The sequence below is a fragment of the Hemicordylus capensis genome, chromosome 4 (assembly GCF_027244095.1).
Source record: "Hemicordylus capensis ecotype Gifberg chromosome 4, rHemCap1.1.pri, whole genome shotgun sequence".
Taxonomy (NCBI): Eukaryota; Metazoa; Chordata; class Lepidosauria; order Squamata; family Cordylidae; genus Hemicordylus; species Hemicordylus capensis.
In genome coordinates, this window is record NC_069660.1 from 212,005,896 (window position 1) to 212,023,258 (window position 17,363).

Below are 17,363 nucleotides of genomic sequence, written 5' to 3' on the forward strand. Positions count from 1 at the left end.
TCCCTTGCATTAGGCAGTGGCAAAGGTGGTAGAGAAGGAGGAGGACATGGGTAGTGATACAGCCAGGGATGATTGGATAAGTTCAGTTGTAATTTGTCCTCATCACTTGGCATTGAAAGACAACTGCATGCAACAAGGGCGATGCTCTGTCCCACGCATCAAAGCCACCATTTATTTATTTGTATACCACTCACCAGGCCAAGACCTCTTAAAGCAGTTGACATATAGTTAAAACACAGTATCTATAGTTTTCTGGCCATGGTTAGTAGTGGTTCTTAAAGCTGCAGCTGGTTTGATGTAAATAACCCTGATGGCCAAGAAAATGGTCATCAGAAAGCAGGTTCCAGTTGCATGGGGCAGAGCCTTTCCTCCACTGGGTCAAAGGAACATAGGAAGCTGCCATAAACTGAGTCAGACCATTGGTCTATCTAGCTCAGTATTGTCTACACAGACTGGCCGTGGTTACTCCAAGGTTGCAGGCAGGAATCTCACTCAGCCCTATCTTGGAGATTCCAGGGAGGGAACTTGAAACCTAGATGCTCTTCCCAGAGCAGCTCCATTCATCCTGAGGAGAATATCTTAACAGTGCTCACATGTGATCTCCCATTCAAATGCAACCAGGGTGGATCCTGCTTAGCTAAGGGGACAAGTCATGCTTGCAAGTTGCTATCACAGATATAAGAGCTGGCCCTGGCTGCTGTCTCTTCTTTGCAGCAGCTCCAAGTGGCAGTGGCTGAGGGTGGGGAAAAGAAGGTAGCAGGTCTCACCCCAACCCCAATGTCTTCGCTGCTGCAGGAGGCCCAATGTAAATAGCTTCTATATGAGCAGCAGTCCTGCAGAATCTATTTCACGTGGCATGCACAATAGAGATGGACCCACGCATGTCTATCAATAGCCACTATTGATTGAAAGGTAAAATATAAATCTTTTAATAAAATAAAACTGGGTATGCTGGAACGGTTGTTTCCCAAAGTTACTCCTCATTATATCACCAGCAGTTGCAAGCATATTATTTCTAACTTGGCATAATAATGTTACCTTTCTTTGTATCACAGATGATAGGAAGATCTGATAGGCAGAATAAATGAAATAAGGAAAGAGCATTTGAGAAAAACAGATTTGAGAAAATTACAAAGAAAAGAACAAGAACATGTTTCCTCTGTAAAGGGGAAAAGGTACTACAGAAAGATTAATATTTCACAATGAATGTTAAAGGAAATGCTTAATAGTTAGATTTTTACTATGGAAGTATATTCCTGCCACCGTGAAATTATCAATATTTTATTCAGACTGCATTTAAATTCACAATTTGATTCTGATTACACATCTTCCCTAACGCTCACAATAAAAAAATGTTTTTAAGTTTATCCTAAAACAGACATGAGTAGGTATGCCATTTTTCCCCCCTGACAAAGCTCAATTAACAGTTGGTATGATAGGCAAAAATTCAAGGGATACAGCTTCCTCCCACTATGGAGATACAGTAATGGGAAAGCTGTATTTGCAGAATGTTTGTAGTGTAGAGGTTAGAATGTAAGATGAGGCCTAGAGGGACCTAGGTTCAAGACCCCACTAAGCCATGAAGCTCAGTCTCTCAGTCTAGCCTACCTCACAGGGTTGTTGCAAGGATAAAATGAAAGGAAGAGAAACATGTATGCTGCTCTGAGCTCCTTGCAAGAAGGATGGGATAAACAGACTAGCTGACATCCAAATTAATATTTGCATGTGTGCTATACAAGAAGGGGCCATTTTTGCCCATTTCCCCTTCCTTCTAAAGCCCAATCCTGAAAATATGTCCCTCGGGGCATTTTGGGGACACACAGTGGGCTTCAGAAGAATGGGGAGATCAGCAAAGATCACCCCTCCTCTGTGGCACATGCATAGCCCTAGTCTGGATGTCAGCTATCACTACTACTACTAACTAATTAATATTTGTTCACTGGGTACTCATTAGAAACAGAAAACAAAACAAAAAGATGACAACCCCAAAAAGGAGGCAAGGAATCCCACTGGTAAGGGAAATTAACTGCATTTCTGAGACTGTGGCATCAGAGGTTCATTTTGTTCCACAAACGGACAACCACCTCCGCCTGTGAATATAAATGGGAGACCTAAGCTCATAGATTGGAGGCAGGCAGACAAAAGGTAACTGGAAACGGTGTGCACCAAACATCTTTTGTGGACTGTAGGCTACAGAAACTGGTGTGCTTCACCATTAAATCAGTGGGCCTGATGGTCTGGGCTGGGGTACCCACTTCAATCATCCTACCCTTGGTGTTTGGGGTTTCAGGTAATAGTGAAGTGGATTTCCTTGCTGCAAACATCAAGGGACCAAGCAGAGTAAGAAAGTCAGGCCTCTTCACCCAAGATGGCTGCTCCTAAGTTTCCTACCTCAGGACTGCTCAGCCCACACCCTGGCTCCGTTCTCACTGTCTAAAAAGCCACTTCCACATCCCTTATATCCAGGTGGAGATAACGAGCCACCTGCAATAGTGAGCCAGTAAAACAAACATTTTCTAGCACGGCTGACATCTTCCAAAACACAGGGGCTTCAGTTAAGTTTTGCCAGCTTGTTACATCCTTTAAAAAAACTTAAGTCCTTATAACAGTTCAGCATTGTACAACATTTGTTACCAGAAACAGGTATAGTTGCCAAGTGGTTCAGGCTCTTCATATATTCTGGAAAGATGAAGCAAGGGGCTGCTAACTTTTTGAACCAGCCTCTGTTGCTATACCTTTAATATGTGGCTTGATCTAAAGCAATTGGCAAATGATAATGTTTATCTCCACACCATGAAAAGCTTCACCTGCCATTTCTTCTACATCAAACTACAATTATAGGCACAATTACAGAAGCTGGCTGAAAACAGTTGGCAACCGTAGGATGATGATGCAAGTTTTATTTGGTCTTAAACTGAATGGCCTGCTGTAGTATACACACCAGCTGGGAGGCACTTGAGCAAGTAAATTCCTGAATGTATATATACCTGACAATTGTTTAATTAATCACATCAATTGAAGGCCGAATGGTTTCAGGCATGTTTTGCTTGCTACTGAAGTCATAAAGTAATAATTATTAGTCAAACACATTTTCACACAGAGGACATAATTTGTGTCTGTTACATATAAAATAAACAATATATTTAACAGAAAGCAACAGTTAAACAGCATATGGCTACACTTTTGGAATTATTAACATAAAAATGATGTACTCTGACACACACATCATCTACCAAAAGAGTAACTGTAATTTCAGGGATGCATTTGGTCAGCGCCTACGTAACAAGATAAATATCAATTTTAATATGACTGCTAATGAGAGTCAAAATAAAATGCCTAGTAGGAGAGTTTTTATATAAAGAATGAGGAAAATTAGACCAGAGAGCATTTCTACCATGCAAGCTCAATAGAACTGTGTAATGTTCTTATCACTACTACTATAAGACCAATCTTGAAAGGGAATTTGAATTCCCTGATGAAGGCCCATTAAGTGTTCTAATGTTTTCCCCATCTGTGTGCAGAATGAGTTTTGTTCTGGGCGGCAGTATCTAGGTAGTGTGTGTACACATGCACTCAGAATGGGGCCTTCTTGATTCAATCTGAGTAGGATCTAAAATTAACTGAGTGGACATAAAAAAACACGTATGACCGTGCACATGTGCACACACCTTGGAAGGAACACTGGGCCCACTGTATTTCATTTTAAGATACAATCGCTTAGATCCTTAAGATTCTAACCTGTAACTGGTTACCGCCTTAGTAAATCTATCTCTGTTTATACCAATGGAGCATTTGGTCCAAATCCTTCAAGAATACACATATGGTAATGAAGTAAAAAATCTAACAGTTTATTTCACTATGCTATAACGAAGACTCTTTTACAGGCTTACCTGTGGCTGATGGACCAAGGGGTGCTAGTTGCACCCTTTGACCAGCTGAACCAACTTCTTTTTTGTGAAAGGAAGGGATGTATCCTCCAGTGGCATTGTACACAGCACCTTCGAAGGTAGGATTTCCTGTTGACAGGTACAACATTTTCAAAGTCATTCATGGCAATCATATAGCCAAGATGTTCTTACAATTATTTAAATTATTGTTTTAGGACAGTACTAGACACACAGAGGCCTCCTAAGATGCGTTCATTGTTAATAAGTTCACAGAAGTTTGTTTTTATCTCTATTCTCTTCACATCAGACACTAACATTCAGGAAGAAAGTCTCTAGCCCAGCCTTCCCCCTGAATTCTACATTTTCACAAATAGGGATTTTTACTGATTCAGTCATGTGAATCTTAATCTACAGTATTAAGTGGTAAAGATGGCTTTTTAGCACCATAGTGAGAACTAGGCCAAAGTGCCGCATCTGACCTGGGGAATCAGCCAACAACAAAACAGTGGAAGTACTGTGACAGAATGTTATTAAATGCAAATGTTAAATAAATAAATAGATTACATAAATAAGCACGCTCCCAGTCCACAAACAAAACCCTAACAACATACAGGCATTTACTCAATTGTATGACTTTCTAGTTATGATTAACCAGTTCATTGTTGACATGATTGTGTATGCAAATAAAAATCCAATTCATCATTAGATACTTGTATAGACAGGAAAATGCACTGACTCTAGTTCCAGGACAAGGAACAACATTTCCAGAGGAGGAAGCTCATTCTCCTATAAAGAGCCTTCCTCCAACCAAATCATCCAAGAAAGCTCTGGATGTGGTTCTATTCCTAAAGTGAATTAGAACCATGTCAGTGATGGCCCTCATTTTAAAGAACCCCCTCCCCCTACAAGGTAACTTGCTAGAATCCAATAAGAGCATCATCCTTCAGGTAATGAATCTTGCCCAAATACTGTTGTTCTGAACCTTGCCCAAATACTGTGATTCATGAAGCTTTCAAGAAGATCCATGCATGCAGCTGATTTTTTATTCTTATTCTCTATCCCCATTGTATGTGTTCATCCTCTTTGGACCAGGAATATATATATATCTGTACTAGAGAAACTGATTTACCAGTGCAGCTTCAGAATGATCCCTCATCAAAAGCTCTTTAGTAAACTTAGCAGTCATGGAACAAGAAGACAGGTCCTGTCGTGGATTAGTAACTGGTTAAACAAGTAGTAAAGGTAAAGTTATGCCATCAAGTCAGTGTCGACTCCTAGTGACCAAGAGCTATGTGGTTTTATTTGGTAGAAACAAGTAGAGAGTAGGCATCAACAGCAAATTTTAGCATGTAAGTACAGTTGTCCCTCACCAACAGCAGATTTGTCTAACGTGGTTTTAAGTATATGCGAATGGATTTTTGTAGGCAGGTCTTTCCTATCACAACTTTGGGTCATGAGAAGCACAAAAGAGACAGAGGAGAGAAAGAGAGAGAGAGAGAGAGAGAGAGAGAGAGAGAGAGAGAGAGAGAGATGTAGGAGCGGGAGAGAAGTGGAAGTGAGAGGTTCAATCTGCTCATTCTTTGTGGTGACTCTTGGTGAATTTAAGTGATCTTTGATGGTTCCAAAATTTTCCTGAGGAAAAATCTAATCATTCTTTTTAATGATTCTTAATTATTCTTAGTAACTGGTGATTTTTTAGTGCCCAGCTCCCCCCCCCGCCGCTATTTTTCAGGTGCATCCACAACCGTAGCTCCCCTAACCTCCCAATCTCCATAGATGTCTTAGCCTTGCCAACCACTGAGTTTTGCAAGAACAGAACCCTTGTGGTTGGTAAGGGACTGTATCTGGGTCTCCCAGGCAGTGTTCTCGGTAACAGGGATTCCCAGATGTTGTCAGCTACCATATCCCAAAATGTTGACCTCAACTCCCCAACAACATTATAGGAGTTGTAGTCAACAACATATGGGAATCCTTGTTACAGGGAACAGTGCTCTCAGGTATCTTTATTAGGAACAGTACTATTTAATTTGTTCATAAATTATCTGAAGCTGGGGACAAGCAATGAAGTGGCCAGGTTTTCAGACAACAGCAAATTATCCAGAGTGGTGAAAACCCAAGTGAACTGTGAAGAGCTCCAAAACAAGCTCTTCAAACTAGGTGAAAAGTTGGCAACAAAATAAAGTTTAAGTTAAGTCAGGTTTTTTTTGCTAGAGCAAAAAATAATAATAATAATAAATCTGAATCATATACACAGTGAGGTGATCTCAGGAAAGCAATCTTGGGATTGTGGTGGATAGCTCTATGAAAACATCAACTCAATGTGCTGTGGTCACGAAAAAGAGGAAAATTCCATGTCAGGTATTATTAGAGAAGAGCCTGAAAATAAAATGTTCCAATATTAATGCCTTTATATGGTAATGCTATATTGTAATGCCTACGGTGGACCCGCATTTCATTGCCTCATTTTTAAAAAGGTATTATAGAATGGGAAATGTGCAGCAAAGAACCACCAAAATTATCACCTTACTAAAGGAAAGGCTAAAGTAATTGGCGTTTTTTAGGTTAAAAACAAAAAGACTAAGGGGGAAAGACAGTGGTTTTAAAATTATGTAGAAAGTAAATGTGCAGAAAGTAAATAGAGAAAAGTCTCTCCTCTCTCTCATATATTAGAACTGTCACCCAATGAAACTGATTGGCAGAAAAGTACATTTTCATACAATATATAATTAATGTATAGAATTTTTTTTTTTGCCATAAGTTGTGATGGCTATTCGTTTAGATTGCTTTAAAAGGCGCTTGGCCATGATGCCGAAATGGAACCTCTGTAGCAATGATTGAGTACTATCACTGAATACCAGTTACTGGAGAGGAATAACAGGGAGAGAGTTATTGTTTTCCATGACCTGCTTGTGGGCTTCCTGGAGGCATATGATTCGCCAATGTGGAAAGCAGAACACTGGACTAGATGGGCCATTGGTACAATTCAGTAGGGTTTTCTGCTATCTTCCATCAGTGTGTCAAGTAGAGTATATGTTACTATTTATGTTTCTATTTGAATTGTCATGTTTGGTTCAATTATTAATTTTCTTACAATTGCAAGAAATAAGAAATTATCTTACTATTTTTCTACTGATTATCAATACATATTTCTAATTGTCTTTTGCAATATATGACTTTTCTATATGCCCATCTTAGTCACGGGTGTGTTCTTTCCTCTTTGTTTTGCTTGGTTGTTTTCCTGTGATTGCCCTTGCTCTTGTTTTGGTTTCAAGTAGACTCCAGGCAGGCCTGGGAACAATGGCTGACATCCAGATTAATTTGGTGTTCACAGAAGAGTGTTTTTCATCAGCAAAGTGGTGGAAGGGGCCATTTTTGGAAATTCCCCCTTCCGGCTACAGCTAGCTGTACCTCCCAAAATGTTGCTGAGGTTTGTGGGACCCTCAGGAACATAATTTTCAGGAGGAATAGGTGGCTGCAGAGGAAGGCGGGGTGGGGGTGGGTGGGTCAAAATTGCCCCTCCCCCCATGCACAACCCAAATGCTTTTCTGTGAGTGTAACATTCGTCTAGATCTTAGCCAGTTTGTGCAACCTACTTGTGGTGGCCTACAAAAATGCAACAGGAAAAAAAGTTACACTTCGTAAAACTCAGTCCCAGCAACCTTTCTTTCAGGCTGATTTGACTGTTCATGGTGTGCCAGTTGTAAACTAATATCCAGATAGTTAAAGAACACCACAGAAGGAAAGGTTGAAAATACATCTTTAATGAGGCGTGGATTCAGTACAATTTACATTTTCCTCTCCTTTTCCTTCAGGGATTAGCCTAAAACCCAAAATGGAAAAAAAATAATCAATATCAGAACAATTTTAGTAAAGTGCAAAACACATGAAGGCTCACACTCTTAAATATATTTACTTCACTAGGACTACTTGGAGGGGGTGGTGGACAGTCTGACAGTATATTACCCAGATCTGAACACTGAAAAACAAGAGCAAAAGAGGATGGTTAATTAACTGAGACCTAGCTCAACTCCTACTTAACTAACTTTATTTAGGGAATTAAACAAAAATCACCTCAAAATCTGACAGCCCCCATCCAATATCTTCTGTTTCAAACCCCAACAGGCTGCTCTGAATTCTCACTGCAGTAAGCAAAGCAGAGAGCTCAAAGGAAAGTAGCTGAACCACGCCAAGGCATGTGGAAGAGTATGCTGTTGAAGAATGTGAATCACATCCATCACTGGATTCCAGGCGGAAACACAAAGAAGAAACAGCCTGTCAGTGAAGCTAAGAGGGAAAGCTAAAACAATAATGAGTTTTTAAAAACTAGAAGCGATAATAAATGAAATCTAAAACCTATAAGGTTTATACAAAAAGCAAATTCCTCACCTGCTTGAGCACTGCCATTCAAAGGTGGTGGTGCTCACTGTAACAAAATATGTGGCCTCCTGGCCTATGGATGGTCTGGCAGTGGGAGCAGAGGAAACTGTTACCCTCTGCCACGGTGTCAGCAAAAGTAAAAGGTACAGCCCTTCCAGCCTGAAATTATGCAACATTCATGCAAGAAAGAGCCATGTAACTGTTTGAAACAGGAGATGGGAAACATTCAGAAATTTGAAAGGGTACTATTAGACACATTATGTCAAGACAACCCCTGTAGCTGATACAGGAGCTCCAGAAAGAAATGCATGAGACCCACAGATTTGCAAAAAGTACTGTGTGGGGGTGGTAGGGATGTGCAGAATGTTCCAAGCTCAGAACGTTCCGACTCGAAACTGGCTGTTTTGAGCTCAAAACAGAGCACCCTTCAAATTAAGGGCCTTTTCCAAGCTCAGAACAGAATGACCCTGTTTGGAGTCGGAATGCTTAGGATGTTCCGAGCAGCGCCAGGGTGGGTGGTGAGGGGCGGCGGGAGATACCTTTAACAATCATTACTGCTCACATTGCCAGCCCACGTGAGCAGCAGTGCCCCGCCAGCATCTTGCACTGAGGCTGCTCTATCTACAGTGTTCTTCTGACCTCTGTGCACATGCAGCAGCTATTTTTGTGCACACGCCCAGCAGACATTTGCATTCCAAGGTAATGATTTTTACAGGTACCTCCTGCCGCCCCTCACTGACCCCCTGCTCAGAAGACCTGATACCCAAGCTCGTTCCGTTGGAACAACTGGCTTGACCGGTTGTTCTGATAGAACATTCTATCAGTTGTTCCAATAGAACATTCTGGGGATTTGCGTTCCATTCCGAACTCTGAACAGAACACAAATCCCGTTCAGTGCACATCCCTCGTAGGCCAAACACAAAATTAGTGGCATGTTAGACCCAAGCCTTCATTCTGACAGAGCAAGAATAAAAATAGGGAGCATTGCACTTTGTAATTATTTCGTTTAATCAAGACAAGTTTGTGTGAGCATACCAATCTCCTACAACAATACGGATGCTTCTGTACCCCATTTCCTAGCTCTGGAAGAGCAATACAGGAGACAGAATGACGTAATGTAAACATGGTTCATATATTTCCATTTCCATTGTCTGGTTGGTATTGACACACATCAGAAAAGCAGCAGATAGAGGACTCCTTAAAAACTTCAGCGCTTCAAATGTTGTGTGTACAATCAACCAGAGTGCTGTCCTGCACAAACCTTGCATACAGTGGTAGACTGTGAGCTCAATGGAAGAACCATCTGTCTCAAACACACACTGGGATACAGGCCTAGCCAAGAACCCTAAAAGGCCTGTGTGGCTCAAATGTGTTTGAGATTCATACCATATGGATACTTACATTTTCGAATCCTCATCATAACAATATTCTTTTTTTTCCTTCTCCACTTGAGCTTGATGCAAATTATTAGGGATAAAGTTCACTGTGGAATAAATTCTTCACTTCACACAATGCCTGGCTCTCTAGTTTCCTCACTGTTTTTGAATGACAGCCCACCGTTTGATAAAGAGAACTTGTGATAGAGAACAACTTCTCATCCTAACTCAAAAGTCCAAAAGATTTTGCTTACATCTTCCATGACATTGCAACAAATGAAATTTCTGCATGCACACTTTGCTTACATTCCCCTGCAATTCAACTGAGTCATCGCAATCTATCTAAATGTGGAAGCCTGTTTTTTGTGCTTGCAACATGCTCTGGTCCAGACTCTATGGATAGATGGATTCAGGAGGGGAGGAGGGAGGTTACTAGTCTTGCTTCTGGAGCAGGGGGCCGGATTGAATGGCTCTTTGAAACCATCCATCTCTTCCTTTGACCAAGGAAAGGGCCCCATGCACATGTAGAGGTGCCCCAGATTACAGAAGCAGACAGGGAAGCCTCTGCAAACACAGGGCTCTCTGTGAGGGTTAGCCGCTGATGGAATGAAGCCACAACATACTATGGATCAAATACGACAGTAACAGCTTCCAAACACAAATAAAGTGTGTATAAGAGGAATACAATAAAAATCTAAGCCTACAGAGGGTTAGGTGCTGCTAAATAGAATTGCCATAAATTACCTTTTAGATCCTCTAATTTGTCACTCACTCTTTCTTTGCATGACAGTTTTTCAATAGGTTTAATTAAGTTTTCTTCTTCAGAGGAGGCAGTAAAACAGATGCAGGAAAGAAAAGGATGAAAATAAATACTTTAGGAAAACAGAATGAATGGATGAAATGAATGGAAGACTTACTATAATTTTAAAAAGGCTAGGAAAACTGGAAATAAAGCATATGTGAATGAGACTCTAGATTAGATTCCTTTTTAATACTAGTTCCATACTTGCTGAAAGAATCTTCTTGAAAAAAGAAGCTAGGCCAGTGACCACCTAACATACTACTATGATCCAGGCAAACAAAGCAGAATGTAGTTTAGCGCTCATAAGACCATATTCATTATGCAAAGAGTGCACTATGAGGCTGAATTCTTGAAAGACAACAGCTGACACCTAACTAAAGAGAGAGCTCTTGCACTAGCTTCTAGTGCTACTAGCTACTTGCACTAAGTCACTTGCGTTCCATATTAGTGTTGTGATACCCCAAGCCTGCTTACACAAGCACATCAGTAGTGCAACCTTCAGCACACTTAGTCTGTTTTAAAGGGAACTTTTCTGCAACAGCACAATTCCACAAATTAGAATTTTATTTTTTTAGCAAAACTATGTGATCTTTTGCACTAGTGCAACTTTGCTTGTTACACAAGCACAACATTAGTCAGGATGCCAGTCAAATATTTCAGAATTTTAACAGCTTAATTATTACTTTTTTTTTTTTAACAAAAATATACTCATGATTGCTTGCAGTCTGGTAATAATCAGTACAATAAAAGTAATTAATACTAATTAGTATTAGATTATATGAAATAGCCTAAAGGTGATTTTAGTTCAGGTAAAAGTGCTCCATTTGCGAATTAATCTACACAGGACCATAGCATAATCAACTATATGCTATGTGCTTCAAAGGCATAAAATGAATAACCAAACAGAATGCAAGTTGATCATATGACTTTTTGTTAATTCAAAATTTAAATATTGGATAACTGGTATTATCTAATTAAGACTTCATCAGATTTCTTTTGATAATCTCTCCTTTGATCCATTCAAACTGCTAGAAGGATAATAATGAAGTCAATTTCTTGCTTAAATTAACACAATCAGTCATTTACATAGGATTAGAATGAAAAACCTTCCAGTCAGTGGTTCAACATTATATTTAGCAAGCACCCCCTCCACATAATGGATTCTTTTTTTTTTTAATATATGCTGCCAAAATGTTTATAAATCAAGTAGGGTATAAATTAAGTCAAATAAATGAAAAATATCTTACCATATCCCATATCAATTAGCAATCCATTTGCTCCAGTCCAGCAAGGCAGAGACATGCCCAGATTCTCTTAATCAACTGAGACACCCACCCCACAAGCTGCAGACAATCTAAATCTACATCTTCATTACAGCGCACATGGCACCTTTTGCACTAGAATGATGGGAATTAGGAAACATACATTTCCATCTGCACTGTAGTCCTGATACAAATGAACATCCTCAACCACAGTCTCTGACTGCATGCATGTTGCTGTACACACCTATCTTTGAACTGGGGCCACTGTTTAAAATGATGCATATTTACAGTAAAAGTCAAGTGCTTGGAAACAATCACAAAACTGAATTGTAAACTATAAACATCTAAATGCTGTAAAATAATCTAGGGTGCACAGCCTTTTAACGGTAGATTATATTGATTACCTGCATTGACTCGGCTGAAAGACAAGCCTCCAATAGGTCCTAGCGGTTTTGAAAACAAGGTACTGTTCCAGGTTCCATGGGATCCTTCTTTATTGGCTGCTCCTAAGGAGACATTCTTAGGGTTTACACCTTAGAGAAACAATCATTTTAAAATATTAGTGTATAACTTCCAGTTCAGAACACAGTAAATCAAAAGCACTGGATTCACAGTATGCTTTCCAACATTTTTTCGCCAAATACGGTGCCAAGGGGCCATAACTGATCTGCATGAGTATACATGCTACCCTTTACAAACAATAGTCATTACTTCCTACTTTAAAAGGTCATTTTAAGTCCTTGTGCAAAAATGATTTACTACTACTTAGACAAGCAACATGAAGAACTGAGATATAACTGGGCAGCAATCCACAAGGCAGTGTATCTAATGTCATGACTTACTTTCATAGACGCAGCCACACAAACCCCCAAACCAGGTTTATTAAGACTCTCTATAAGGCAATATTTGGTTTGGGGAGCTACTGTAAAGGTGCAAGAAATATGTGCAAGGGGGAAAAGCCCATACTATAATCGGATGTGCATGCAAATAATCCATTAGGGTTGTGTATGAACCAAAAAAGACGGTTTGGTTTGAATATGAATCTATTTGAACCAAAGTGCATTGCTCTGAATTGGTTCGGTCAAACCAACCAGCCAGTCTGGTCTGTTTGATCAAACCGGTTCGGGCAGTCATTACTTGTACAGGGGAATCTAGTGAGGATTCCCCTTTACAAGTACAGGCGATGGGGGGAACTTTCAAAGGGTAAGGGGTGGCCAGGCAGGGGCGGTGAGAGAGGAAAAACACAGCTTACCAGTGACGCTGCTTGCCCTCCCAGCACAGCCCCAAGTGCACTACCTCATCCTTTACCAAGCTGCCGGCTCAGCAGCGGCTTGGTTCTGGCCTCCATGCAAGTGCGGAGGCCATTTGCGTAGTGTCTGTGCATGTGCAAAGGCCAGAACCAAGTCACCACCGAGCCAGCAGCTTGGTAAAGGAGGGGGGAGTGCATTTGAGGCCAAGCTGGGATGGTGAGCGGCAGTGCCAGCAGTCACTCCACCCAGGTAAGCCACTTTTACCCTCTCTTGCTGCTCCCACCTGGCTGCCCCTTACCATGCTGAACCAGTTTGCCCGAACTGAGCCTAGTTCGGTTCAATCACAGATCGAACTGCCCCATGTCGGTCCTTGATTGAACCCCCAAGCTGGCCCCGGGCTGAGGCAAACCAGTTTGGCAGGAATAGTTAGCGCACACCCCTACAATCCATATCATTGCCTTCTACATTGCAGTTCTCAAAGATAACATACAGGCAATTCTGCAGAATTGAAACAATAACCAAGAAGGTTTCAGTGGGACTTTTCTAGTGCTCTGAATTTATTTTATTTTATTTTATTTTATTTTATTTTATTTAATTAATTAATATCCCGCTCTTCCTCCAAGGAGCCCAGAGTGGTGTACTACATACTTGAGTTTCTTCTCACAACAACCCTGTGAAGTAGGTTAGGCTGAGAGAGAAGTGACTGGCCCAGAGGCACCCAGCTAGCATCATGGCTGAATGGGGATTTGAACTCGGGTCTCCCCGGTCCTAGTCCAACACTCTAACCACTATCAATACTGGCCAGTACACCTGGCTGTGTAAATTGATACTAACTTTTATCAGTTGAGGGAGGTCTTCAGCAATAAGCATATTGATTATATATATGACCCTTGAGTTTATTGCTGAAATACCTCTCTTGCATATATGAACACAAAGCTCATGCACACAGACTATTGGGCCTCTAAGCTAGGGGTTCCCAACCTGTGGTACACCAGATATTACTGAACTACAACATCCATCATCCTCAGCCACAATATATTGTAGCTGGAGATGATGGGAGTTGTAGTTCAGCAACATCTGGAATTGGGAATCTCTGCTCTAAGCCAATACTATCTAGTTCAACTGGAAGCAGTCCTCCAAGCAGTGTTCCCTCTAAGTGTATGCATGCACACAAGTTTCTGTATGTCTGCTCAGTTAATTTTCAATCCTGCGCAGGCTGAATCAGGAAGGTCGCATTCTGAATCCACGCGCGCATACACTGCCTTGATCATACCCCCCAGAAAAAAACTCAATTCACATCCAAATGAAAAAAATTAAAGGGAACATTGCCTCTAAGGTCACCTTGCTACTGGATATCCCTTAAAAAAAATTTTTTTTTAATGGGGTTGACAGGAATTGAAATTGGGACTTTCTGCATACAAAGCATGTATTCTACCTCTGATCTATGGGCACATACTGCTAACTACTTTCAATTTTCCTTTGAATAGCAAAAGCACATAGCAAACAGAGTAGGATTGCTGTTTGAGAAATACATACAAGTCCCAAACCACACCAGATGCGAGGATGTAGTTGTAAAGCTATCTGAACTGCAGCTAGGATGCATGAGATTGCCCACACACTCTGCACTGCTGACCCTGTCAAAAATTCTCTTACAGACAAGGTGCCAGAGAAGCAACCAGTATGGAGGCAACCACTATTTCAAGCTTTACCCACAAATTAGGCTGACCTGTGTGCAGCAGCTGAAAACAGGTAGAAATAGCTCCAAACCAAGAAAAAAACCCTGCAAAAGCACTAAGAAATTTCCCCCTTACCAGGCACGTATCTTGATTGTTTTAGGTAGTACTGTTTTGCTGATGTAGTTGATATTCCAGAATCATTTCTCTTCAGAACCTTATTTTCTCCTCCTGTTTGGCCAGAGCTAGGGGACTTAGATTCAGGAACACTGAAATTGAAGATAGCCCATAATAAAACAAATTTATTTGTTGCTGGATTCTGATGTAATCAAGAGTTATGTCTCTCATAGTTTGTTTAGCAGAATTATGGTTTGCTTTAACATTTGAACTTGAGCCTGCCCAAACATTGGTTTGTTCGGGGCCAACAAATCTTCGGGGGCCAAGATTTGACATTGAAAATGTTAAGGGCCAACATTTGAAACCATGTTGTGAAGTTGGTTTGCAAACCACAACCATGCTAACTGTGGTTTGCTGTTGTCATGTCCAAATGCACAGACAATTGACAAACCATGTTTAGGGCTATTGTTCCACTTCAAGAAAGCTGTTACACCAGTCCCTCTGGCCAGACTATGAATCTGTATCCATTCACAGCAGAGGCAGAAGATTGGCTTCAGAGAAGAAGTAGCAGGTGCCTCCTAACCCACATCTGGCCAAGTCTTTCTTCAAAGAACCTGCCTCCTAGTGAATGGATCAAAGAGCACCCCAGAGCCTTGGACTACTGGAGGGTGACAAGTAGGAAGAACAAAAGAAGACAAAGCCATTTTAAACTATGGTTTGCTTGTTATTTATAGGGAAGCACAGTGTGGGTTCTTCCCTATAGTTAGCACAAGCCATTGTTTCGCATTACATCTGAACCCAGCCACTGCCTATTGATCCAGAAGAGTAGAATTCTCCATGTGGCAGCCATGTGCGTGCCAATGCCACGTGCAGGCTGCTGGGAGCTGCACTGCAGCTGCATGCAGCCTTTTGGAAAATGAGTGCCATGCCTGGAAAAGCGGTGGGGCAGCAGAGGTGCAGGTAAGGACTTGCTTACCTGGTTTTTAAAGAAACCGATTCCCGCCCCACCCGAGCCAGTTCGGGCACATACCTAGTCTCTACAGCTGTAGCAAATTTGGTTCAGACTGGTTAAGCAGGCCACAAGTTAGCCCATACACCTCAAACGTTTAGACGTCTGCCATCTTGAATTGGGGTGGCTGACATCATTACAAACTACACTATTGAAATGTCCCTATATGCCCTACAACTGTACCCAATTTGGTTCATATTGGTCCAGGCATTGTGAAATTGAGGGCGGGGGGCACGCGCGCGCGCGCGCGCGCACACACACACACACACAATATGCCGGGTGATCTCATAAACTTACTTTCCTTAAGGAAAGTACGGTAATAAATGCCAAGTTTGATGCACATTCATATGCAACCAACCATTATCTGCACCATGGCATGCAGATAGTCACTGAATGGTGCTTGTATGTTGTGGTGTTATAAAAGTGGCGTTGGTGCAGGGCCCTCCCACACCACATCATTCCTTGTTAAAAGGGTAAAATCTGTGCCATAATCCACCTTTCTGTCTTGTTCCAAAGACAGTGCAGGGACTGCTTTAGTGTTCATGCCAACATTCACAAAGCTCTTCCAAGCACCTGTAATCTTGTTAGCGCTGAAGTAAATGGCAAGACAGCACTCAAAAGATTAGTTATTAAAGAGTCAAGCCCTCCTATTTCCAGTTTTGTCTGGGCATATTGTCTGATCAACACCATCACTACCTCACTATAGCACATAATTCTTCACTAAAGGGTCTGTATATTTCCAACCTCAAGATTTATAAATACATTTATATAACATTTTGTATATAAATATACATATATATAAATATATATAAATAAGTATAAATATATTATATAATCTTTTGACAGATTCAGTATGAACTACTGTAAATCACGCTTACAAGAACAGTTGGCCTGGAAATGGAAAACTGTAGACTAATAGAAAATAATATTAAAATATTCTGAACAAAGGCAGGCAAACTACTGTCATCAACATAGTAGAAAGAAGTTTGGTTGCACCACATGAAGCAGAACAAAGCATTTAGCCTTGAACCATGGACAATCCACTGAAATCTTCAAGATTACACAGACAGTTAACATACATTTGTTTGTTTGTTTATTTATTTATTTATTTGACATATTTTTATACCACCCAAAACTCAAGTCTCTGGGCGGTTTACAGCAACATTGTCAGAACTGCTCACTAAGCTTATATTGAGGTAATTCACACAACCAAAAACTGTGTTCTATCCGGGTTTGGGAGCTGTGTTTGCTCCCAATTTTCAGTTGTATGGAAGCAAGGTAAAAGGAAAACCTGGGTAGAAGTGATTGTGTGGCAGCAAGGTAGGAGGAAAATTATCCTCCTACCTTGTTTTCACACAATCACTTCTACCCAGGCTTTCCTCTTACCTTGCTTCCACATAATCGAAAACTGGGAGCAAACACAGCTCCCAAACCGGGAAGAACACAGTTTTTGGTTGTGTGAATGACCTCATTATGTTCAAGTTCATATGAACTATTACAGTGGCCTACATGCTGTGAAGCAGTAGGTGGGAGGATAAAGTGCTGTGCATTCTCAGGGAGCCTTCAGCATCCCTGCTGTAAAGGCTTTTTGTGCAGACAAATGGGCAAAG

General features: G+C 40.9%; 1 protein-coding gene across 19 annotated transcripts in view; it reads right to left on the reverse strand.

The window, feature by feature from the left end:
- Positions 1-17,363, reverse strand: part of MAK (male germ cell associated kinase) — a 62,278-nt gene that overhangs the window by 11,849 nt on the left and 33,066 nt on the right. For 3 of the 19 annotated variants that reach the window (XM_053246872.1, XM_053246865.1, XM_053246866.1), the window contains exons 11-15: positions 14,766-14,896; positions 12,109-12,237; positions 10,385-10,459; positions 3,891-4,016; positions 1,039-1,068 (exon numbers count right to left, since the gene is read on the reverse strand). In XM_053246872.1, the coding sequence (XP_053102847.1) occupies positions 1,039-1,068; positions 3,891-4,016; positions 10,385-10,459; positions 12,109-12,237; positions 14,766-14,896 (491 nt within the window). The other 16 variants (XR_008306346.1, XR_008306347.1, XR_008306344.1 and 13 more) reach the window with 16 other exon arrangements.